A 26129-nucleotide genomic window follows, 5' to 3' on the forward strand; every position below is an offset into this window, starting at 1 on the left:
TATATATATATATATATATATATATATATATATATATATATATATATAGTACAGACCAAAAGTTTGGACACACCTTCTCATTCAAAGAGTTTTCTTTATTTTCATGACTATGAAAATTGTAGAGTCACACTGAAGGCATCAAGGGCTATTTGACCAAGAAGGAGAGTGATGGGGTGCTGCGCCAGATGACCTGGCCTCCACAGTCACCGGACCTGAACCCAATCGAGATGGTTTAGGGGTGAGCTGGACCGCAGAGTGAAGGCAAAAGGGCCAACAAGTGCCAAGCATCTCTCGGGGAACTCCTTCAAGACTGTTGGAAGACCATTTCAGGTGACTACCTCTTTAAGCTCATCAAGAGAATGCCAAGAGTGTGCAAAGCAGTAATTAAAGCAAAAGGTGGCTACTTTGAAGACCCTAGAATATGACATTTTTCAGTTGTTTCACACTTTTTTGTTATGTATATAATTCCATATATAATTCCACATGTGTTAATTCATAGTTTTGATGCCTTCAGTGTGAATCTACAATTTTCATAGTCATGAAAATAAAGAAAACTCTTTGAATGAGAAGGTGTGTCCAAACTTTTGGTCTGTACTATATATATATATATATATATATATATATATATATATATATATATATATATATATATATATATATATATATATATATTCAGGGGTTCAGGCTTGATAAGCCCTCTTTAAAAAACATTAAATAAGTCACCGGTCCAAACTTTTGACCAGTACAATACTAAGCTATATTTTGTTTTAGCAAGCTTGCTGACTGAGGAGTATTTATTCAACTTCATTTATTCAACTTCCAAAATGTGTGTCAAAATTGTAATAAAAAAAAAATCTGTATAAGTTTGTGTCCATGTCATATGACCAAACAAAATGTTTATATTTATGTTTGTATATGATACAGTTTAAATTAATTTTTCCCAAATTTCTAATTAGTTTTCATACATTTCTGGTGTTTTCAACTTGAAATATTTCCAAAAATGTCTCAGATGAAGTTCCCATTTAACTTTACTGGAAATGTTCTGTCCGGTTGGCACCATATATACGACACATTGCTTACATCTCCTATCAACTTTTATCACAAAACCAAAATTTAAACCTACATTTGCAAAAACCCTGATTCAAATTGAAAAACCCAGCAGCTGCCTCAAAACCTCAAAAACAGCATTGGTCAAAATTCGAACAATGCTTTCAACAATGCTTTAGAGCTACAGCACTAGAAAGTACATGAAATAATAGTACAACACCTAAAATCTTAATAAGAGCTTTTTTTTTTTTTTACACATATGAGAAATTCAGTCACACTGGTTAGTAATAAGTGTAGCTGGTGAAGCTCAATGGAATATTCAGTTAACAGATAAGAAGTTTTTTTCTCTATTTCTCTATTTCTCTTTTTCTCTATTATAGAGTAATACTAGATATAGAAGAGAAATAAGTCAGGTCTCTTCAAATGAACAAGTAATTTGTTTCCTTTTTAGAAAAAAAAAATGTATATTGCTGAAATTACATATTTCTTCGCATGATGAAGAGTTGTTCTTGGGTATTGATGTAAACAATAGTATACTAAATTATTAATTAATGAATCATTAATTCAAAGTTATTTCATGGTTTACATTATATCCAGTTCTTAAAGTTGAAATAGGGAGGTAAAAACTGAAGTGTAAAAAACTATTGTCACTAGTATTGTTGTTTATGGATTCCAATTTCACTATTTCACAATATTCACTGCCTTTCTCCATTAATACCATACATCTAACAGTTAATCTCAATAATCTGTTCTTGAAGCAGTGCATTTGCACTTGTATTGGTTTTTTTTGCATCAACTGATTTATTTTTGTACAGTTGTATAGATCTTTCTGTTACTTTCATATTAAAACATCAAGAAAATTAAGTAATGGTCATGAAGATAGAACTTCTGTTAAGCCAAGATATGAGGAAATTAAGTCATAATTACAACAAAACAACTATCTATGTCAAGATGACAACAAAATTAAGTCATGATCATAAGATAAAAAAGAATGAAAAAATATCTATCTAGCAAGCTATCTATCTAGCAAGCTATCTAGCTATTTAGCTTCAAACATCCAAGGTGAATGCTGTGCACTACTTAGTGAAACTTTTGAAGGGGGCAACAGGGTTCCATTAAAAACTGGCCAGTATATAACACTATTCTTTTTATAATTTTGTAAACTTGTTCAGTAGTGAATAGTGATTTTAGCTAGCTAGCTAGCTAGCTAGCTATAACAATTTACCATAATACAAATAACAAATTCCAAATTATTTGTAAAAGTAGGCATAAACTAGTTGAAGTTAGATAGATAGATAGATAGATAGATAGATAGATAGATAGATAGATAGATAGATAGATAGATAGATAGATAGATAGATAGATAGATAGAAAATCAAATTGCTTCAAACAATCAAGGAGTGCACAGAACAGATTAATATTCAACAGTATAGGGAAGTACAGAAAAATCTATCTATCTCTCTATCTCTCTATCTCTCTATCTCTCTATCTATCTATCATTATGAAGTACACAAAACAAATAAATATTGCACAGGTCTGTGAACTCCTTAGTAAAACACTAAATAGGGCAACAGAACTTCAAATAGTTTATGCCTACCTTTTACAAATGATTTGGAATTTGTTATTTGTATTATGGTAAATTGTGTAGTCCCACCCGCAATAGCTTTTCTATCTTATGAGATGACAACAAAATGAAGTCATGATCATAAGATAAAAAAGAATGAAAAAATATCTATCTAGCAAGCTATCTATCTAGCAAGCTAACTAGCTATTTAGCTTCAAACATCCAAGGTGAATGCTGTGCACTACTTAGTGAAACTTTTGAAGGGGGCAACAGGGTTCCATGAAAAACTGGCCAGTATATAACACTATTCTTTTTATAATTTTGTAAACTTGTTCAGTAGTGAATAGTGATTTTAGCTAGCTAGCTAGCTAGCTAGCTAGCTATAACAATTTACCATAATACAAATAACAAATTCCAAATCATTTGTAAAAGTAGGCATAAACTAGTTGAAGTTAGATAGATAGATAGATAGATAGATAGATAGATAGATAGATAGATAGATAGATAGATAGATAGATAGATAGATAGATAGATAGATAGATAGATAGATAGATAAATCAAATTGCTTCAAACAATCAAGGAGTGCACAGAACAGATTAATATTCAACAGTATAGGGAAGTACAGAAAAATCTATCTATCTCTCTATCTCTCTATCTATCTATCTATCTATCTATCTATCTATCTATCTATCTATCTATCTATCATTATGAAGTACACAAAACAAATAAATATTGCACAGGTCTGTGAACTCCTTAGTAAAACACTAAATAGGGCAACAGAACTTCAACTAGTTTATGCCTACCTTTTACAAATGATTTGGAATTTGTTATTTGTATTATGGTAAATTGTGTAGTCCCACCCGCAATAGCTTTTCTATCTTATGATAAAAGCCAAATTAATAATTTACATTATGGTAAATTGTGTAGCATGTAATCCCACACCCAATAGCTTTTCCTGAAACAAAGCATTAAACACTTTTCAAAACACTTAGCAAAATAATCTATCTATCTGGTGAGTTAACAAACAGACCAACCAGACTTTCAACTAATTTAAACATCAACTGTTGGTTAACCAATCCTGCTTGTACTTGTTCAATAGTCAATATTTAACACTGTTAATGCATACACCCACCATGATTTAAGCAAGTTTAAAACAAGCCTGCTTCTGCGAGTGCCTGAGAATTAATCATTTACATTAGGGTAATTTGTGGAGTGCATAGTCCCACCCCCAAGCTTTTCAACATCAAGCAGTGCACAGAATAGATGAATATTAAACATGTCTCTGCTCTATCTGTCTGTCTGTCTGTCTGTCTGCCTGCCTTTCTGTCTGTCTGTCTGTCTGTCTGTCTGTCTGTCTGTCTGTCTGTCTGTCTTTCTGTCTGCCTGTTTGTCTGTCTGTCTGTCTATCTGTTTAGCTGAACTGCTTCAAACAATTAAGGAGTAAACAGAACAAATGAATATTGAACATGTCTGTGAACTCCTTAGTGAAACTCTAAAAAAAGGGCAAAAGAACTGAAACTAGTTTAAGCCTGCTTTTACAAATGACTTGGAATTAGTCATTTGCATGACAGTGAGTTGTGGAGTGAATAGTGTGACCACCAATAGCTTTTCTAGCGTATGCTGAAACAAATAACAACAAACACTGACCAACTTACAAAAAAAAGAATATATTAATAAACGTAGCTGGCTGACTGGCCATATCTATCTGGAGAGAAGGGGAATGAAAGTCAGTAGGAGTAAGACAGAGTACATGTGTGTGAATAAGAGGGAGGGCAGTGGAGTGATGCGGTTGCAGCGAGAAGAGGTGGAGAAGGTGGAGGAGTTCAGGTACCTGGGGTCAACAGTGCAAAGTAATGGAGAGTGTGTTAGAGAAGTAAAGAAAAGAGTGCAGGCAGGGTGAATTGGGTGGAGAAGAGTGACAGGAGTGATTTGTGATAGTAGGGTATCTGCAAGAACGAAAGGTAAAGTTTATAGGACTGTGGTGAGACCTGCGATGTTGTATGGATTAGCGACAGTGGCATTGAGTAAACGACAGGAGGTGGAGCTGGAGGTAGCAGAGCTGAAGATGTTAAGGTTTTTGTTGGGAGTGACGAGGATGAGTTTATTAGAGGGACAGCGCATGTTGGACGTTTTGGTGACAAGGTGAGGGAGGCGAGATTGAGATGGTTTGGACATGTGCAGAGGAGGGACATGAGTTATATTGGTATGATTGGTATAATGCTGAGGATGGAGCCACCAGGTAGGAGGAAAAGAGGATGGCCAAGGAGGAGGTTCATGGATGTGGTGAGGGAAGATATGTAGGTAGTTAATGTGAAAGAGGCAGATGTAGAGGAAAGGGTGGTATGGAGATGGATGATCCGCTGTGGCGACCCCTAATGGGAGAAGCCGAAAAAGAAGAAGAAGAAGAAGACGTGAACAAAGACCTGCTTCTGTATACACTTGCATGCCTATCCAACATCTTCATCAATAAAGTAATCACACAAATAAGGCCATAGGTGTTGTAGTGAGTTAGAGTCAGAAGTTTCTTCCTTCATTTATTACTCTCAATATGTTCTGCTTGCTGTTGAACTGAATGGCGGTTCCAGCTTGAATAAAGCCCTAGGTGAACCACGCCATGACCCAACGTCTCCCCCATTAATTAGTTTAAAAGCTTCTCTCTGCTTCAGCTACCCTCACTGGATAAGTAAGACATATTCTCAGAGCAGTCCACAAATGTGAATAAATTTCTGCAAGCTCCCTTTCATGTATAAATATCACCCTAAATACATTTATTGCACTAATATGTGATATGATAGAGGGGAGAGAGACCCCACGATCTTCTCGGCTATCCTTACTATTATCTTGCGATCCGAGATGGTGCAGTTCCCAAAACAGGCAGCAATGTAGCTGCTCAAGATGCTCTTGATGGTCCCCCTGTAGAACATGATCAAGATGTGGGGAGGAGGCTTCTCCGGAATTAGAGATTAGAGATGCTGCTGGGATTTCTTGCTGATGGAGCTGGTGTTGAGTGACTAGGTGAAGTTCTCTGCCAAATGATCACCAAGGAATCTGGTGCTCTTGACTATCACCACAGAGGATACATCGATGATCAGTGAAGAATTGCTGCTCTGTGCTCTCATTAAGTCAACACCTATTTCTCTGGTTTTGTCAATGTTCAGAGACAGGTTGTTGGCTCTACACCAGGCTGTTAGTTGTTGCACCTCCTCTTTGTATGCTGACTCGTTGTTCATGCTGATAAGACCCAGCACGGTTCTGTCTTAGGCTAACTTGATGATGTAGTTACATCACAACAACTTTCTTCAAACAGATAATTCCAGAAGTAATTACATGTTCTAAAAGTAATAAACTCTTCCATCAGCACTGGTTATGTACCTAAATCCTTCAAACTGGCCAGCTTTCCAACTATAGGCCAAATATCAAACCTCCCCTTTATCTCCAAGATTCTAGAAAAGGTTGTAGCACAGCAGTTATGCTCACATCTACTTAGGAATAAATGTTTTTAAATGTATCAGTCAGGATTTAACCTCATCATAGCACAGAGATGGCGCTAGTTAAGGTGGTAAATGACCTGTTATGGGCCTCTGATTAGGGTTTTGCTTGACCTTAGTGCAGCTTTTGACACCATTGATTATACTATCCTGCATGCTAGACTAGAGAAGGTTGTAATAAAGGGAACAGCTCTCTCTTGGCTTAGGTCTTATTTAACTGATAGCTATCAGTTTTTGTATGTTAATTGTGAGTTCTCCACCTTTCTCTGAGGTAGTTTGGTGTTTGGTTTTGTGTTCCGCAAAGATCTGTCTTAAGCCCACTTCTCTAGGTGAAATTATTCATAAACATGGTATTCACTTCCATTGCTATGTTGATGATACACAGTTGTATATTTCAGCAAAGCCATATGAGAGAGATCAGCTTAAAAATGTTAAGTGTGTAAAGGAAATTAGACAGTGGATGCTTGATAACTGCCTTCTGCTAAACTCGGATAAGATGGAAGTACTTTTACTAGGACAACATGCAGCTAGAAGTAAACTTTCTGATTACGAAGCATCTCTAGATGGTGTTTCTGTCTCAGTGTGTACAGCAGTCAAAAACCTTGGTGTGATTATTGACCTTAGTCTTTCCTTTGTGGATCATGTGAATAATATTACCAGGATCACCTTCTTTCACCTTAGAAATATTGCTAAATTTAGAAATATGTTGTCGATACAGGATGCAGAAAAACTAGTTCATGCTTTTGTTACATCTAGATTAGACTACTGTAAAGCTTTTCTGTCTGGGTGTTCAAGTAAGTGCATAAATAAGCTTCAGTTAGTTCAAGTCAAGTCAAGTCAAGAGGCATTTATTGTCATTTTTACTATACACAGTGGTACACAGTACACAGTAAAAACGAAACAACGTTCCTCCGGAACCCTGGTGCTACATTAAACAACAACAGCATAGAGCTACAACACAAACATAAAGTGCATCGAGTGCAACCTGGTGCAAACAGTGCAAACAAAAAACAGTACAGACAGACAGTGCAGACAGACAACACAAGACAAGACAAAAGACAAAAAACCAAGTATAGCGCCGACTAGTAAACCTACTGCATACTTGATTATACAGTTCTGTGTAAGGAGAAATGTAAAAACTATACCCAGGAGAGAATACAAACAGAACAGAACAGAACAGAACAATGTAGTGCAAAAAAACAGCAGCAAGGAGGTGCAAAGACAGCATGTAAACATTATACTGTAATACAAAGGTGCAAAGACAGCATGTAAACATTCTACTGTAGTACAAGGTGCGAGTATAAATAATAAATAGATAAATGGTGGTGGAGTGGATCGAGATGAGTGATGATTGTAGTTAGTCCAGGTTGTACAGTTCGGTAACACACATTTGAGTGAGTGTGTGTGAGTGAGTGAGTGAGTGAGTGAGTGTGTGCGAGTTCTGTTTCAGTTCTGTGTATTGAGAAGCTTGATGGCTTGTGAAAAGAAACTGTTGCACAGTCTTGTTGTGGCGGCCCATATGCTTCGGAATTGTTTTCCTGATGGTAGGAGTGTGAAAAGTGTGTGTGACGGGTGTGTGTGATCGTCCACAATGCTGTGTGCTTTGCGGATGCAGCGTGTGGTGTAAATGCCCATGATAGAGGGAAGAGAGACTCCAATGATCTTCACAGCTGTTCTCACTATCCTTTGTAGGGTCTTGCGATCCGAGACGGTGCAGTTCCCAAACCAGGCAGTGATGCAGCTGCTCAAGATGCTCTCAATGGTCCCTCTGTAGAACATGGTCAGGATGGGGGGAGGGAGGTGGGCTTTCCTCAGCCTTCTCAGGAAGTAGAGACGCTGCTGGGCTTTCTTGGTGATGGAGCTGGTGTTAAGTGACCAGGTGAGGTTGTCTGCCAGATGAACACCAAGGAATTTGGTGCTCTTGACGATCTCCACAGAATGCAGCAGCAAGACTACTTTCTAGATCTAGAAAATATGACCACATCACTCCTGTTTCAATCAGTCCCATTAAATCTCGCATTGATTAGAAAATACTACTACTGACGTATAAAACAATTACGGTCTTGCGCCGTAGTATCTGAGTGGACTTTTGTACCAGTATGATCCTCCACACTTACTTAAATCAAAAGGTGCAGGCTATTTGTTGTTAAAAACTACACCAGGGGGCAGATCTTTCTCTTATAAAGCCCACATTTATGGAACAGCCTTCCAATTAGTGTTCAGTACTTAGACAGTCTCAGTGTATAAGTCGAGGGTAAAAACATATTTATTTAGTCAAGTCTTTTATCAGTTGATTTTTTTAGGTAAAGGAGCAGATCTGGAGGGATCATGGATATAGAATGTTCGGTGAACTGGGACCCAGGTTAGTTGATGGTGGTGTGTTGGGCTGTCTCTTATCCCAGAGATCCCTCATGTCTGTGTTACCCTTTGGTTCTCGCTTTTAGTTATGCTGCCAGAGTGAGTCTTGCCTGAATCCCAAACTGCAAAGTGTCCTTACCTTCTTTACAACAATAAGTATACAATAAGGATAATCCATATCCTTCTCTCCGTCACCCTTCTTCTGTCTCTCTCTTTTCGGTCGGAGAGTTTGTTTGGGGGAATCAGTTTCTGAATAAATAATAATTTAAAAAGGGGTTATTTTATTTATTTCCCTGGTTCTGCTATACGTTCACAAACTAGCCCTTGTCCACACCCCTGCTGCCACAATGATCTGATGTGCTTGCTGACATGCATCTTAGTTTCCATGGTTGAAATTTTTTTTTATTAAAGTTCAAATTATCCATCTGGCCATTCCTCTCTGACCTCTCTTATCAGCAATACATTTCCACCCAAAAATTCACTTAATGTCCCCCCCACCCAATTCCACTCTATGTAAACTCTAGAAGATTCTGTGCATTAAAATCCTTTGAGATCAGCCATTTTTTTAATATTAAGCCAGTTAATGTTTGAACCAATATCCATGCCATGTATCCAAAGTCAAAGATCATATTTTCTACCTATTCTGATGTTTTCAATGAGCATGATCTAAAGCACCTATTTTTGGGCATTGTGCTGCTGCCACATGATTGGCTGATTAGACCTTAATTAATATGTAGGCATATAGGTGTTTCTCACAATGTGGTTGGTAAGTATATAATAGCAAATCTCATAATCTACTCACTTCTTAATCTTTTGCGGTCATATTTGTATAACTTTATTATCCATCCATCCATCTTCTCCCGCTTATCCGATGCCGGGTAAGGCATCGGATCGCATCTAAGCAAAGATGCCCAGACTTCCCTCTCCCTAGACACTTCTTCCAGCTCTTCCGGGGGGGACACCAAGGCGTTCCCAGGCCAGCCGGGAGACATAGTCTCTCCAGCGTGTCCTAGGTCTTCTCCGGGGTCTCCTCCCAGTGGGACGCGCCCGGAACACCTTCCCAGGAAGGCGTCCAGGAGGCATCCGGAACAGATGCCCGAGCCACCTCAGCTGACCCCTCTCGATGTGGAGGAGCAGCGGATCTACTCTGAGCTCCTCCCGAGTGACTAAGCTTCTCACCCTATCTCTAAGGGATCGCCCAGCCACCCTGCGGAGGAAGCACATTTCGGCCGCCTGTATCCGGGATCTTGTCCTTTCGGTCATGACCCAGAGCTCATGACCATAGGTGAGAGTAGGAACGTAGATTGACCGGTAAATCGAAAGTTTCGCCTTGCGGCTCAGCTCCTTCTTCACCACGACAGACCGGTACATCGACCGCATTACTGCAGAAGCTGCACCGATCCGTCTGTCAATCTCCCATTCCACCCTTCCCTCACTCGTGAACAAAACCCCAAGATACTTAAACTCCTCCACTTGCGGCAGGAACTCCCCACCAACCTGAAGTGGGCAAGCCACCCTTTTCCGACTGAGGACCATGGCCTCGGATTTGGAGGTGCTGATTCTCATCCCAGCCGCTTCACACTCGGCTGCAAACCGTCCCAGTGCATGCTGAAGGTCCTGGTCTGATGAAGCCAACACGACAACATCATCTGCAAAGAGCAAAGACGAAATCGTGTCGTCACCAAACCGGACACCCTCCGACCCATGGCTGCGCCTAGAAATTCTGTCCATAAAAATTATGAACAGAACCGGTGACAAAGGGCAGCCCTGCCGGAGTCCAACATGCACCGGGAACAAGTCTGACTTACTGCCGGCAATGCGAACCAAGCTCCTGCTTCGGTCATACAGGGACCGGACAGCCCTTAAAAAAAGGGCCCCCGACCCCATACTCCCGGAGCACCCTCCACAGGCCGCCGCGAGGGACACAGTCGAATGCCTTTTCCAAATCCACAAAGCACATGTGGACTGGTTGGGCAAACTCCCATGAACCCTCCAGCACCCTGTAGAGGGTATAGAGCTGGTCCAGTGTTCCACGGCCTGGACGAAAACCACATTGTTCCTCCTGAATCCGAGGTTCTACTATCGGCCGTATTCTCCTCTCCAGTACCCTGGCATAGACTTTCCCAGGTAGGCTGAGAAGTGTGATCCCCCAATAGTTGGAACACACCCTCCGATCCCCCTTCTTAAAAAGAGGGACCACCACCCCGGTCTGCCATTCCAGAGGCACTGTCCTCGACCGCCACGCGATGCTGCAGAGGCGTGTCAGCCAAGACAGCCCCACAACATCCAGAGACTTGAGGTACTCAGGGCGGATCTCATCCACCCCCGGTGCCCTGCCACCGAGGAGTTTCTTTACTACCTCGGTGACTTCAGCTTGGGTGATGGACGAGTCAGCCTCTGAGCCCTCAGCCTCTGCTTCCTCAATGGAAGACGTGACGGCGGGATTGAGGAGATCCTCGAAGTATTCCTTCCACCGTCCAACGACATCCCCAGTTGAGGTCAACAGCTCCCCACCTCTACTGTAAACAGCATTGGTGGGGCACTGCTTTCCCCTCCTGAGGCGCCGGACGGTTTGCCAGAATCTCTTCGAGGCCAGCCGATAGTCCTTCTCCATGGCCTCACCGAACTCCTCCCAGGCCCGAGTTTTTGCCTCGATAACCACCCGGGCTGCAGTTCGCTTGGCCTGCCGGTACCGGTCAGCTGCCTCAGGAGTCCAACAAGCCAACCAGGCCAGGTAGGACTCCTTCTTCTGCTTGACGGCATCCCTTACTTCCGGTTTATAACTTTATTATAAAAAAAAAATTTATTCATTTTTGTAATTACATAAGCTATAAAAAGTTTTAAACTTCTGATTCAGCTAGTAGTTAGCTAGTATCTAGGGCATTGATCACTTTTTTATTGATTGGTTATCATAGAGGAAAAAATAAAATACTAATTTTGTTTGTTTTTATTGTGTACAGTGATGACTTATGTAAGTGAATACCCTGCTAAATGTCCAAAAACAGCCCTGGAATTGAAGCTTCTAAATCTCTACATAGGTCTTCAAAATTTCAGTAGTGGGGGCTTTCTACAACACTTTTTTTAGAAACCATTTAGTATAACAATTTACATTTTAGGATTTTGCAACACAACCATTTTTTGAGGATGTATAAGCCTTATTTTGTATACTTCTGACTTCAAAAAGAGGCAAAAAAAAAAAAAAAAAGGGGGCCACAGAATAATAAAAGAAAAAATGTAACAAAATTTTGCATCATTTAATATAGATAACTAAAATGAAGCTGCATGCCACCTCAAAATGTTGAAAAGTGCTTACTTGCCTGACTGCAACCTTACTGTTTGACCTGTCTAAAATAAACTAAATTGAAAGACACAGCAAAAACAAATACATAGTTTGTTTACATGTATGGGCTACTCTGAAAGCTACAGTTACTTCATACATAGACGATTCCAGTTTTGGTAATGGCACAGGCTCTTTACTAAAGAATGAATTAATGTGACCTTCAAATCTTCTCTCCACTGTTTAACACTATTTTTTTTAAACCTGAAGTAATTCAACACATTAACAGACAAGGAAATAAACATTAAAGAGACAACACTGGATGAATTTCAACAAAAACATTTCCATATCAGGCCTGTGCTTGCTTGCATCTTTATTTTTAAAAAAGAAATAGAGGACAAAACAAATAGAAAACAGCATTCAACTGTTTTGATCAACAAAGTCTTTTTCCTGGGTGAAATGCAATAGGGAGATTCATGGCCATGATGCAGCACCCCTGGAACAGAGGGTTAAGGGCTTTGCTCAGGGGTCTAATGGTGGCATCTTGGCTGTACTGGGGCTTGAACCCCCAACCTTCTGAACAGTAACCCAGGTCGTTAATCAGTAAGCTACCACTTCGACCAAAATAAGTTGCCAATTCGAAAATATGAGTATGATCTTTTATTATTTTCTGTTAGTGGAGAATGTTTAAAAGGGAATGACTAGTTAACCTTACCAATCTAATTAGATAAGGTTTTAAAGCAGATAGTAATTTTTTGCATTTTGTTGATGTCAGCTACTTATGTCCTTACACAGATAGAACTAAAGTATCAGTGTTAAACTTATGTTTTATTCAGGAATGTATTTCAAAATCAAAACTACGGATGCACCGAATATTCGGCCACCGGAAATTTTCGAAAGACTTTGATCACCGAAACAACACGGCCGAAACAGTTGGTTGTGACGCAAACAGTAACCGCTGCCTGCACGTGCCTGTCTCAAACATGTCTGCGGTGTGGACGTATTTCAGTATATCTGAGAAAGACCCACGGATAGCGATTTGCAAAACACGTAATGCCGAAATTTCGTCTGCAAAAACTTTCTCCACGTCGAGTTTAATTTGAAATCCAAACATCCGATCGCTATGCTGAATATGAGAGGAACGCAAACGCACAGAAAAGCAAAACCCCTCTGAGCATGCGCACTCCGTCTGTGGCGGACGTTTTTGAAAAGGCAGGAAGTTTCCCAGTGATATTGTTGTATTGTATCTTTTAGCAGTTGCACTTGTTCTGAATGCACTTTGTTTTTATGAAAGAACATATTTAATTGTACAGCCTTTCAGCAGGCTAGAGGGCCTGTACATTATTATTTAATGTACACATGAGTGCATTAAAGTTAAACATTTAAGACTAAATTTTAATTTATTTTATCCCGTGCATTGTTGCAATGTGCTATAAATAAATATTTTCCTTATTCTGTAATTGATTAATTCTTTGAGACTTTAATATTAATTTATGCAATTAAAATGCCTTGATTTTAGTAAGGTTGGTACACAGTCATAGCCATTAATGCAATGGTAATAATAATTGCCATAATTTCTTTCGGTGTTTCGGTTTTCGGCCTTGCTTTCCTCCTTTTTCGGTTCTTTTTCAGTTTCGGCCAATAATTTCATTTCGGTGCATGCCTAATCAAAACACTACAAGTCAGTGTCTCAGATCTGCTTGTAACATATTTATCTACAAATTTATAGTTTGTTTCTCTATTTCAATAAACTATGGGACAAATTGATAAAATGTAATAAGTGCTTTGCTAAACTACTCAAAATCTTGGAATGTTATGATGTATGAATTACAATGCACACAATACCATTAGAAGAAATAAATTACCCAGTTGCAAAACATAAATAATAAAAACAAACAAAAACACCCAATTAATTACTTTTCATATATCACTGTCAAAATCAAGAATGTTAGTAAGTTCCAAAATCTAATTAAATTTTTTTTAAATCAAGAAGATGGTCTTTAATTATACAGTGTATTTATATTTGGATACTTTACCTTTCCAAAAGGTCAACATTAAAGAACAGAGCATGCAACCATGCTATATTATTGTTCTTAATGTGCACTGGAATGTCCAAACAACTTTAAAAAACACTTAAATCATTTGTTCAGTGAACTATAGATGTAAAGGCAAATGTACAACCAAACATTCCTAATATCAAGAATGCTTCTTTTACTGTAGACACCTAGACCGTGGCCATGTTCCAAACAACACACTGTCCTTCACCACATGGAGGTTTCTGCCATCTGCTGGACTCTTTTTGCCAGTGTGCTGTCCAGTGAAATCTCCCTGCTCCATCCCTTGTGATAGCATCATCCTCATGTGGTCCAGCTTGGACCGAATGATTGAGAAATGGTAATGGCGTTCTTTTGTCAATTTGCAGACACAATCCCTCAAGTTGCTGCCTGTATGGGCAATACTGTGTTGGATGAATGGGCAGTGTTGCACCTCTGCTTGATTACAACTCTTGGGTGTGGTGGGTGTTGAACTTGAAGATTGATCTGGGGAGCTTGTCTCAATGCTACAGTCAGAGCTTGGTTCTATAGTGCAAGAACCCTGAGGGATACTTTCTTTTATCTGCATCATGCCATCTAAATTCAGACAGCTGGTTTGTGTTGAGGTGTGGTGGAACACGACAGCTGAATGTGTTACAGAGTTCACATTTACAGTGCTAGCCGACACATGATCATTCTCAGCATTTAGAGGATTCTCTTCGGGAGCAGTAAGATCATTTCCAGAAAGTTGCTCCATGCTCTTCCCTTCAAGATTTAAGGTTTGAGAAACTGGAAATCTCTCAAGCTCACTTTCTTTCCCGGATCGTTTGGTGTGAGCTCTATTGGGTGTGCTGGACAGCCACATTGGTTTACCGGATGTTGCTATGGATCTAGGAGTTCCTGGGTGCTTAAGTAGCAAGTAGTCATATATGCTACTGTTTTGAACAGTATAGACAACTTTTGTGTTGAGTGGGAGAGACTGAGCATAGAGGATACGGAACTCTTCATCAAAGTTCTCTGTGATTTGGCCAGATAGCTCAATCAGGTTGCTACTGTTTAGTTTACCATCAGTCCAGTTGAACCTAAACATGAAGAAAACAAAATCAGAATAGATTAATATTTACTGAATAATCACAAAATTTAATGCCACATCAAATTCAGCCAATTACAGTAAGCACAGCAGTAAACAGTTTAGTGTAATAAAGTTTTATTTTGTCAAGGCAGAAACCCATCACCCTTTGACTGCTGTTCAAATACTGATAATGTTATGGCCATCAATAGTGAAGAAATTAGGGCTGCATCTATTCTGTTGTAACTCGCAAGCAGCAGGTTGCACAATCACCTCGCTTACAACAGTCATGGATTCAATTAAAACATTGCGAACAAACACTAAACCTTAAAGCAGCAAATAATAGCAGCAGTAAGCAATAAGATTTTTAGCCAATGTTGTGGTTTTCAGCGAATGCTTATGTATTTGTACATTAATATACAGACGCTCCCCACCTTACAATGAGTTACATTCTGAACGACCGTTCATACCACAAATTTGTTTGTAAGTTGTTACTGTATTCGTTATTGACTACGCATATCTCCTGATGATTCTAGAGCTATAAATACTATCAAATAAACAATGAAATATACTAAAACAAATCGAAATACTGTATGCAATATTTTGTATTAAGTAATAAAAATGTAATAAAAAAAATAAAAAATCACTGAAATAAATTCACTCGCCGTAGTCCAGTGCAGATCATGTAGACTCGTTACAGTCGACAACTAGCTAGCGGCGCAGCTCTCCCTTGTTTAGAATTTTTTCGACAAAAAACTTTGAGGACTTTTGAGTTTCCGCGAAAGTTCTTAAAGTAAATGTTCATAAAGTGGGGCTCCCTGACCTGCAGGACATCTACAGCATGCGGTGCCGGACCAGGGCCATAAAGATTGTGAAGTTCCTCAGCTATCCCAAAAATTTACTATTTTCTTTGTTGCGTTCAGGGAAGTGTTTTATAAAATAAAATCAAATTGTTGGTTTTTTTTTTTTTATATAAAACTTCTCATTTGCATGGTCACAACAATTATTATATAATGTCCCAGTCAATAAATCTGGTCGGGACTCCAGTGACAGTAGCTGAAGCAGAGAGGAGCTTTTCAAGTTAAAACTCATTAATGGGGTAGACGTTGGGTTATGGCGCGGTTCACCCAGGGCATCATTCAAGCGAGAACCACCATTGCCAGTTGGTGTTATCTACTGGGCACCGACATACAGTTCAGTGTCAGTTCAACAGCAAGTAGAAAAATTTGAGAGCAATAAATGATCCTGACTGTAACTTGCCACAGCACCCGTGGCCATTGAAAAGAAGATTTTGGGCTCATGATAAATCAGTGTTTGACTCATTAATATCATTCTATTAATAGATTGGTGTGCTAAGAGTCTTTTCACATAAACTGAATTAATTAAGCAAGAGTCTTGTGATAAAAAATAAGACATTAGAGCCATAATAAATTATAGCACTTCAATACTTGAGTAAAAGTATTGCCCTGCAAATGTACTTAAAATTTAAAGGGAACACTTTTACATTTACTGGAGTAATATTTTACCTACTGTATCTCTACTTTTCTCAAGTACATGCTTCGTGTACTTACTAAAAGTAATCAGCTGTAGGCCAAGCATTCATATTAATTAACTATATGTAATGTAATGGTTGAACCTAGAAAATGAAACATGCAGTAATCATCTCTGTTACACGGTTATTAAAAATACTTACAAACTGGTCGACTGGTGCTTCGTTTTGATATTTCAAATCAGTGCAGTGAATTAACTAAATGCCACTAATTGACACTTATTCTTTCTATTCCGGGGTTGCTGTAACATGGCTGAACTTGAACTCTAAGCTTTTACTCTAAGCTAAGATTCATAGAAGCTGGTATATGTAAAGAAAAATTGCTCTTTTATCATGCATAGTACAAAATGTCACAGAATAACTGAAGGTGTCTGTACATACATTATAATGCAATCTAACTGTAATTTACATTTACTTCAATTGTATTATTGTAAGGGGCTACGTAAGTTATTGTGACAGGATATGAATATACAAACATTGTGATACTGGGTAAAATGTAAACTAAAACAGAATGGAATGATTTGCAAATCTTATAAACACATATTTTATTCAACACAGAAAACATCTCAAATGTTTAAACTGAGGATAAAATAGGGTGATTTTAAATTTGGTGGCCACAACACATCTTAGAATAGTTGGGATGGGGAAACAACATGCTGGAAAAGAAAGTGTTACATTGAAAGAAACAGCTGGATGAGCTAGAATTTAGTTTAACTTGCAACAAGTAAGATAGAGTATGATTGGGAATTAAAAAGTTTTTCAGAAAGGCAAACTATCTCAGAAGTAAAGATGGGTAAAGATGCAGTCTCAGAAAAACTGCAATTACAACTATTTCAGAGAAATGTTTCTCGAGATACATTTGTGAAAGCTTTGAATACCTCATCATCTATAGTACATAATATCATTCAAAGATTCCAAGTATCACCGGAAAAGGGAGAAAATAAATACTGGATACCTGTGATTTTCAGGCACTGCATCATAAACGGGCATGTGTCATTAAAAGAAGAGGGGATTTTTTGGAAATTGTGTTGTGGCCATTAAATTAAAAATTAAAAATAAAAACTTAATATTTCCTTAAGGTCATACATTTGGTCAGTTTAAACATTTGATATGTTTTCTATGTTGTATTATGAATAACATATTGGTTTTTAGAATTTCTATAAGTCTATTTTCACTTTGTCATTATGGGGTTCTTAGTGTAGATTAATGAGAAAAAAAAAAATCCGAAAGATTGGAGCATCAGGTTGCAACATAAAATAATTGCGAAAAATTGAAGGGAGATCTGAACACTTTCTGAATGTAAACTTTCCGATTACTCAATATAATAATCAGTAGAATAATCGATTACTATAATAATCGATAGCTACATTATATTCTTTTTACACAATTTTAAATAAAATTTGAATAATTGTAAAGTTTTAAATAAAATGTTTTTTTGTGTCTTGGCCTTACCTGTAGGAGCCTGTTGCCACTCTGTTCCCATCAATCAGCATAAATCGTTCATGAACCTTCCCAGTAATACGAGCACCAGATCGCATGTAGTAAGTTGAACCAGTTAGGGTCCGCACACTCATGCGCTTCAAAGCAAAAGAATTTGATTCAGAAGCAGCAGTAACAAAATCACTTAATGGAATTTACTTCTAATTTGAGGCAAGACACACTTGAGGCCATACTAAGATCTAGTTAGAAGTTGGGATTACCATTGTACATGGAACTGAGAAATAGGGAGAAATGCCAATAAATATACCTGGACATCATCAAGTCGCACATTAAGGTTTCTACACATGTGCAGAAATGCTGGTAGATTGGCCTGGTCTAGTAGAATGTAAACAGGGACACGTCGTTGGGTGCATGCCTCCTGCAGGTCACGAAAAATGTCCAAGTCTGTCAGCGAGTCTGTTACTATCGCAATAACCTGCAATAAAGAAAGAAAAATATGTTGTTCTGTATTTCTTTCTATGTACCCCTAAGCTATACACTATAGTAGTATATAAGTTCTGTCTGAAAAACATGCTATATGATTGACCCAGTGGTGGACAAAGTACACAAACCATGAGTTAAAGTAGAAATATAAACTATTACTTCAGTAAAAGTGCTCCCTTTAAACATTCACTTGAGTAAAAGTACAAAAATATTTGCATTTAAATGTATTTATGTGTCAGGAGAACTGTACTATGATTTATTATGGCTATAATGTCCTATTCAAATTTTCATCACAAAACTCTTGCTTAACCAATGTTACTAATATCTGTCGGACATAGCGCACCAATCAATTAATAGAATGATATTAATGATTCAATCACTGATCGATATATATTAAATTTATCATAAGCCCAAAACCTTCTCATCAACTACTTAAAAAATAAATAAATAAATAAAAATAACACAACAAGGGCACAGGTGTTGTGACAAGTTATAGTCAGGAGTTTCTTCAATCATTCAATACTCTCGAAATGTTTTGTTGAACTGACACTGAACTGTATGTTTGTGCTAAGTAGATGCCACCTAACGGCAATCAAAACAAGTTCAAAACAGAGTGCACGCTTCATCCTGATTGGCGGCTTGCAGCATATGTTCGCCCAGTTAAATTTTATCCACTGATTTTGAAAAATTTAGCTGAGTAAAAAGTAAAATATCTGACTTTGAAATGTAATGAAAAAGTAAGCCTCCCTAAATAGAAATACTTCTGTGAGCAAGTAGCAGTTACAGGACATGCTGTGACACATCTGGAGTTCTACATTCTGTTCTTGGTGGTAGAAGGTACATGTGAAAGAAGCCTGTTCACATTCTTGTCATTCCAGAAGTGGACAAAGAATATTATTATTTTGTGTAATTGTTCATAACAGGAGGTATTAGTGTTTGTGATTTCCTGCAGTTTCTCTGAGCTACTCCTAATTCCATCATACTTCTTTGCAGCACATTTAAAAGCCAAGAAGCAGTCTGAGATTTTATAGGTTTCTAATACAAAAGACACATGCATCTAGATAGCTAGCTGTTAAATTCAAGCTTGAGAGCCACAACGCTTACTGTATTAATATTAAAGTAATTGAAGGCAAAAACTGAAGTGTTTAAGTTGTCTTATTGTGGGTAGGATATACTTGTTGGTAACCTGTTTTGTGAATTGTTTTTTAAAATCAAATAAATTTTGTTCATTCACCTCATTCATTATTTATTTTTTTAGGATTTATTCAGGTTTTGTTTGCCTTTATATTTATTCTGAAGCTTAACCATAATATGTTTTAGGAATACAGAAAAAAAAACCACGTTTTCTATCAGACTCATTAATAATTAGCAACCTGAGACTGTTGTTTCCACAATGGCTATTTAGAAAAAAATCTACATATTTTTGTGTCACAATATTGTAATTTGTAATTGTAACTATCTGTAACTACATCTGTTAATTGTCGTTTTATAGCAAAGCATTGTAGCATTTTATGTTAACCGTGGCAATATACAATATATAAGCAGTAAAGATTTTAAATATTACCTCCTTTGCCGTTTTGATCATCCTTCTTGCTGCTTCTTTGCAGCTGTAAATGCTTTCGCCATAACTTGGCTGGAAGTAGGCTACAGCACGAGTGATTCCACGGAACGACCCCGTAGTGAAAGCAGGCCAACCGATTTCCAAAGCCGGGGGCTCTAGGTCGGAAATCTCCGGGAAATAAGTGACAGAAGAACAGTCCAAAGATTGGTCTAAATGTGAATCATCCCCAACGAAGGAAACACATCTCGGGACAACTGCAACGCGAGAAATTCGTCTGATCTCCTTATCGGATAGAAAATTAGGTATTCTCTCCTTATTGAGAAAGTCTATAAAGGAGTCTATTCCTTCGGAAACTAAAGTTTCCAGAGCGAGTCGGTGCCTTTCATTATATAGTTCTTTCATGTTTAATTCTTGTCGCCCCTCTGATTTTCTCCAGCCCGGCGAGTCCTCTAGACACTGAGACAGAGCCAAAGCCATAGCCATAGTTACAAGTCCAATGTTTGTATCATAGAAGGGGTCTGATTGTAAACCAAGCAAGCTTTAGGTTTTTAGCAGTTCCCGAACCATAACACGGTACGGTATTGGTTGACTTATCCTGCCCGTTAAGTGTGCTTGACGTTTATTGGCTCTGAGTTTGAATTTGTACGTAAACAGGGTTTAACCTCCCTGTTAGGACTTTCAGGCTGATCCCACTTCAACAGAAGAAGGAGGGGATGGATTCCAACCTGATCAGGTAGCTTCTGTAACCGCCCTGGTGTCTTTCTACTATTAGTTTATAACGTGAAACCACATAGACTCGATATTTATTTGTAACAGCTTATAATTTTTCCCTTGAAGAAAACATTTTACTCCACTTTCAATACTATTATTTTCGGGAGATTCTTTCTCCAGAAGTAAAAATGGTTGGAATCTAAGGCAAATATTAATATAGTTCTGTTAGCGTTACAGTGTTATTTTGAGATAGTTATACCATATAAATGGTTACACTAAACGATTTGTTTAAGCATTTGACTTAAATAATTGTATGCAGTAGTGCTCACGTCTATAGAAACGTTTAATTATGTATTTTTTTTTTATTTATTTTATTTACTTTTTCCCTGTTACAAGTTCTGTATAATAATAAAGCATATAAGCATTTTCATTTATAAAAATGTGTATTTTAAACTGTATGGTTTCTTATTGCCATCATTATGTATTATATAAATCACATTATATATATATATAAACATACCACACAATGTAAATGTGCACTGAGACCATGCACAGTAGAGCAAGTAAGTGCAAGTTCTGGGTAAGAATGTTTATTAAAATAGTCAATAGTCAATCTAAAACAGTTGGCAAAACTCAAACGGGAAACAGGCAATGGTCAGGCAATTAGCAAACAAAATAAGGACAAAAGATGAAAAAAAAAAAAAAAAACAGAAACTAGATCAAAACAACAGAAAACAATGAACCAACTACATACTACATACTATATCCTGCAAAGAATTTAACATTGAGTAGAGCAAGTCAGCACATGCTTTGCAACGGCTTGCTTTATGCATGGGCATGCACACGAATGTGAATCTCTACACATTTAAACCTCTTTTCTTATTAGACCAGCTCTCTCACTCATGACCACACATTCTCCTGAATGACCACAGGGCCAAATACACAAACCAACAGGTCACCGTGGACCAACCCACAATTAAGCAAAAACAAAAGACCCTTTTCTAAGACGCTTGTCCAGCTCTGCCCTTTGAACTAAAGGATTTTCACCCTTCCTTCAGACATGTCTTCCACAGCCCTGCTATTTGGGAGCAACAGAATCCAGATAATTTAGTGTTCATAATTTTCCCTCATACATCTGTTTACATTATCAGTATACAAATTGTACATGTACAAGATTTTGTGATCAAACCCTATAGTGAGCTGCAGCTTGCTAGATGCACTCTTGGCTGCCTTTGATGGTATGTGCACTTCCTAGGCACATCTTGGCTCTGGCCTATGTCATGGCTAATTACGTACAAATAAAAGTAACAACTTTTATAAGGAAGTTAAAATGCTAAGCAAAAGAAAGAGACTAAGTTTACAATCTAGGTGTGTGATGCCAAAAAACTTTATTCAGCAAACAAAGCAAGGAAGGTCCAGGAAGAACCCAAAAACATTATACACTTATTAGGCAAGTTGTATTTTTGAGGATTCATTTTGTTATTGTATAACTACAGTGCTCTTGGTCAATCCAAAATGTTAACAAACCCTCAAACCTGAACATTTAAGTAGTAAAAGTGAAGTTTTGGCTTTCTTAAGAGAATATCTACATGTACACCATTATTAGGCAACTAAATAAAAAACAAAGATTTTCCCATCTTACTTGTTTATTTTCACCTGTTAAAGTGAGAATAATAAAAAACTCAATTTACAAATAAATATTTTTGAAATTTCAAAAAGAAAACCTCAGTGACCAATATAGCCACCCTTCTTTTCCATAACAGTCACAAGAGTCAAGAGTCAGTCAGTTTCTTGATCTGGTCAGAATCAACTTTTTGTGCATCCGCAACCACGGCATCCCAGACACTTTTTAGAGAGGTGTACTGTTTATTTTCACTGTACATTTCCTGCTGAAGAAGGGCCCTAATGTTCTCAATAGGGTTGAAGTCAGGTGAAGAAGGGGGCCATGTCATTAGTTTTTCATCTTTAAGGCCTTTACTGGCCAGCCACACAGTGGAGTACTTTGATGCATGTGATGGAGTGTTGTCTTGCATAAAAATCAAAGTCTTCTTGAAAGATGTAAACTTTTTCCTGTACCACTGCTTGAAGAAAGTGTCTTCTAAAAATTGCCAGTAGGTCTGAGAGTTGAGAGTTTTTAATCCATTTTCAACCCAAAAAGGTCCTACTAGCTCATCTTTAATAATACCTGCCCATACCAGTACCCCACCTCCACCTTGCTGGCGTCTGAGTCGAAGTGGAGCTCTGTGTCCGTTACTGATCCAACCATGGGCCCATCCATCTGGTCTGTCAAGAGTCACTCTCATCTCATCAGTCCACAAAACCTTTGAAAAATCTGTCTTTAGAAATTTCTTGGCCCATTCTTGACGTTTCAACTTAAGTGTCTTGTTTAGAGGTTGGCGGGGTTTAGCCTTTCTTACCTTGACCATGTCTCTGAGAACTGAACACCTTGTACTTCTTGACACTCCAGGTAGGTTGCAGTTGTGGAATATGGCAGCACTGGAGGATAATGGGTTCCTGGTTGCTTCATGTTTGATTCTTCTCAAATGTTTGGTGGTTTATTTGCGTATTTTATTCTCAACACGTTTTTGCGATCCTGTTGACTATTTGCTAAAAACGTTTGATGGTTCTGTGATCACGCCCCAATATTTTAGATATTTCAAGAGTGCCGCATTCCTGTGAAAGACCTTTTACAATATTTGACTTTTCAGAGTCAGTTCAATCTCTTTTTTGGCCCATTTTTCCTGAGGAGAAGAATCTGCCGAATAATTATGCATACCTTGATATAGGGTGTTGATCTCCTTAGGCCACACCCTCCCTCGTTACACAAATACACATCACCTGATATGCATTAAATCCAATAAGTATTCAAGTTTATACAGCTTGGACTTGGAAATTATGAATAAAATGATGATATGTTCAAAATAATCACTTGCCTAATAATTGTGCACACAGTGTATATGTATGAATGTTTATTATATACCCTCTTTAACAAACTATGCAACAGCTACTCTTTTTTTCTTACACCACTATTATTTCTAAAGGTTCAGTTCTTTCTGTTTCTGTTACATAATAGTAATGACCATCTTGACTTTTTTCAAATGCATTTAGTACAAAGTCTTATTGAGAACACTATCTAGTTTGACTTGGCAGACATCTATGTCCTTGTTTACCTCCTTACAGTATCTTACTCACTTTTTCACAGTTCTTTCTTACTTTCTTTCTGTGTGGGTGTCTAGTTTTGCATAAAAGTCGAATTGTGCATAATGTGTGTGTATAACTAATGTGTAAATAACAGTCAAATAACTTGTATACATTGTAATCATCATTTGTGTCTTAGTCAATGATTCTACTAATTATCAAACTTTAATCATTGAACAGCTGGTACACTGATTTAACAAGCACAATATAAGATTTAAAAAAGACAATGCTCGCTGCTTCTGAGATCATAATTCAGACTGAACCTCCCTATTTAGGCCATCAATTACACCCAAAAACCCTCATGAGCAGACTGACAAGCCATAGTGCCAATGTTCCCATTACTTGAGTAATGAGGAGTTTTGCCTACTGGAACGGGAGCATTGAGAGCAGAAACATGAACTATTGATTCTCTTCAGTCCTGGGATCGACCAGACTCTCAAAATAAAACTGCCATTGCAGGAAGTATCCTCCAGGCTGAAAATGCCATCATATCTCCCTCAGTATCTTCTTGCCTAAAATGTACATTATTGATTGTGTGTTGACATCTCGATATATGTGATTAAATAATACCCATTAAAACATTGTTAACCTGACAATGAAAAATTTACATTCATGAACAATGTGGAGCATGCATGTGGGTTACATGGTGTGGCCTGCCAGGGCTGTGAAATACTGAAAAGCTTTTAGTTATAAAACATTACATGAAGTAAATAACCCTTCTATTTTTTTTTTGTGGAACTATGAGGTGAAACTGTTTAGTTTCTGTTGCTTAGGGGTGAATTAATTCTCCTGACTTGAATATTTTTCAATTAAAAAAGCAACAGTAGTTTTCTGATATTGCCTTATATGGCAATGGAAATTATTGTCTCTCTTGGCAGTGGAAATTGATATAGGTTTATAATCTTTTGGAAAATGAACTTCTAAAAATTAAATTAAGTTTAATGACTATTAGCTAATGTAAGTTACTTGTTTCGATTCCAGTTAAAATCTTTTTAATGAAGCCTGTCCTCAGAGTGAAGATTATTGTTATACATTTGAATTGCCTTGGACCCATACCATTATTTTTGAAAGCCTTCATTATCAATATTATGTAGGACTACAAAAGACTGCTTTTGTTAAGACTGCATTTGTTACATTTATTTGTAAAAATATAAAACATTATTAAAGAATTATTCAAACAAACTATATTCCTTTTCCTGTATAGGTTTTTGTGAAGGAACAATATATAAGCCAATATATGACATAATGCTGACTTGTTTGTTCGATGAACCACAGGAAGTGGAAACAGTTCATATTAATTTTAAATAATTATTAAACTCACTTCTTTCAAATTAGTTTAAAGTATTGATATTTTAGGATCAATCTGCCCATTTCTAGTGCATACCTTGAAGTGAAAAGTGACTTTAAACAAAAGACTTGGACCAGAAAAATCAAGAGGTAATCGACTCTTGGAGTCATTGGAACTAATAATTCTTTTTCTTTTCTGTAATGAGGAATTTTTATTTATTTTGTGTGTGTGTGTGTGTGTGTGTGTGTGTGTGTGTGTGTGTGTGTGTGTGTGTGTGTGTGTGTGTCAGTCCACTCCCTTCATGTTGAAGAGTCTGTTGCAGTGGCAGTTCTAGCTTGAATGGTGCCTTGGATAGACCATGCCATGACCCAACCCCCACATCCCCCACCGCCACCTAAAGAGAAAAATAAACAACAATCTGCACTTACTTTAGCTTTTTATTCAAAATTGGAAACACCATAAATAAATTAGCACTTCACACAACAAGCAAATAAAATAAAATTTTCACTACAGATTATCTTCCCTTAAACCTGACCTTTCTTGCTTTCTTTGATGCAAAATCATCAGTTACATCACGGCAGCAAATCTGACCAGCAACTTCATGGTTGATACTGTCGTGTCAGTTCAGCAAAGAACTTGCATGTTTCCAATCTGTCATTCCTGAGTTTGCTAAATTAATTTTCTTCTTAGAAAAGAATTTGCAGCAGAAGTGAATAGACTTGTTTCTTTCTGAATACACCAACCAACTTCTAGGGATTTATTCACACAACATGCAGTTTTTAAATAAAAGTTTTTATTATTGAGGGAAAATAAAATACAAAACTACGTGGCCCTGTGTGAAAATGTGTTTACCCGTTAACCTAATAACTGCTTGGGCCACCCTTAGCAGCAAAAACTGCAATCAAGTGTTTGCAGTAACTTGCAATGAGTCTGTTACAGTGCTGTGGAGGAATTTTGGTCACTCATCTATGCAGAATTGTTGTAATTCAGCCACATTGGAGGGTTTTCGAACATAACCCGCCTTTTTACGGTCATGCCACAGCATCCCAATAGGATTCAGGTC

The 26129-nt window shown here is 37.6% G+C and overlaps 1 protein-coding gene and 1 long non-coding RNA gene across 2 annotated transcripts in view; one reads left to right on the forward strand and one right to left on the reverse strand.

The window, feature by feature from the left end:
- The first annotated feature begins 6908 nt into the window (after positions 1–6908).
- The window catches only part of LOC310722034, a 120064-nt gene continuing 100843 nt past the window's right edge, over positions 6909–26129 (forward strand). Inside the window, exons 1-2 of the long non-coding RNA XR_014532262.1 lie at positions 6909–7312; positions 7353–7978. This is a non-coding gene — a long non-coding RNA (uncharacterized lncRNA). The remainder of the gene's footprint in view (positions 7313–7352; positions 7979–26129) is intronic.
- fam83d (family with sequence similarity 83 member D) lies at positions 12076–20456 on the reverse strand. Its single transcript, XM_083534180.1, has 5 exons — positions 19873–20456; positions 18133–18300; positions 17838–17962; positions 13411–14849; positions 12076–12692 (listed from the first exon to the last, which is right to left on the reverse strand). Exons 1-4 carry the CDS (start codon positions 20350–20352, stop codon positions 13946–13948), a joined length of 1677 nt encoding a protein of 558 aa, XP_083390306.1. The 5' UTR covers positions 20353–20456; the 3' UTR covers positions 12076–12692; positions 13411–13945.

The sequence above is a fragment of the Silurus aristotelis genome, assembly GCF_946808225.1.
Source record: "Silurus aristotelis genome assembly, chromosome: 28".
NCBI lineage: Eukaryota > Metazoa > Chordata > Actinopteri > Siluriformes > Siluridae > Silurus > Silurus aristotelis.

Excerpts from the sequence above, each read along its gene's own strand:
- fam83d (XM_083534180.1), bottom strand. The coding sequence starts at position 20,352 with ATGGCTATGGCTTTGGCTCTGTCTCAGTGTCTAGAGGACTCGCCGGGC. Across the intron at positions 18,301-19,872 it reads TGATCAAAACGGCAAAGGAG|GTTATTGCGATAGTAACAGA; the intron begins GTAATATTTAAA and ends TCTTTATTGCAG. Across the intron at positions 17,963-18,132 it reads TGCGACTTGATGATGTCCAG|CGCATGAGTGTGCGGACCCT; the intron begins GTATATTTATTG and ends TTTGCTTTGAAG.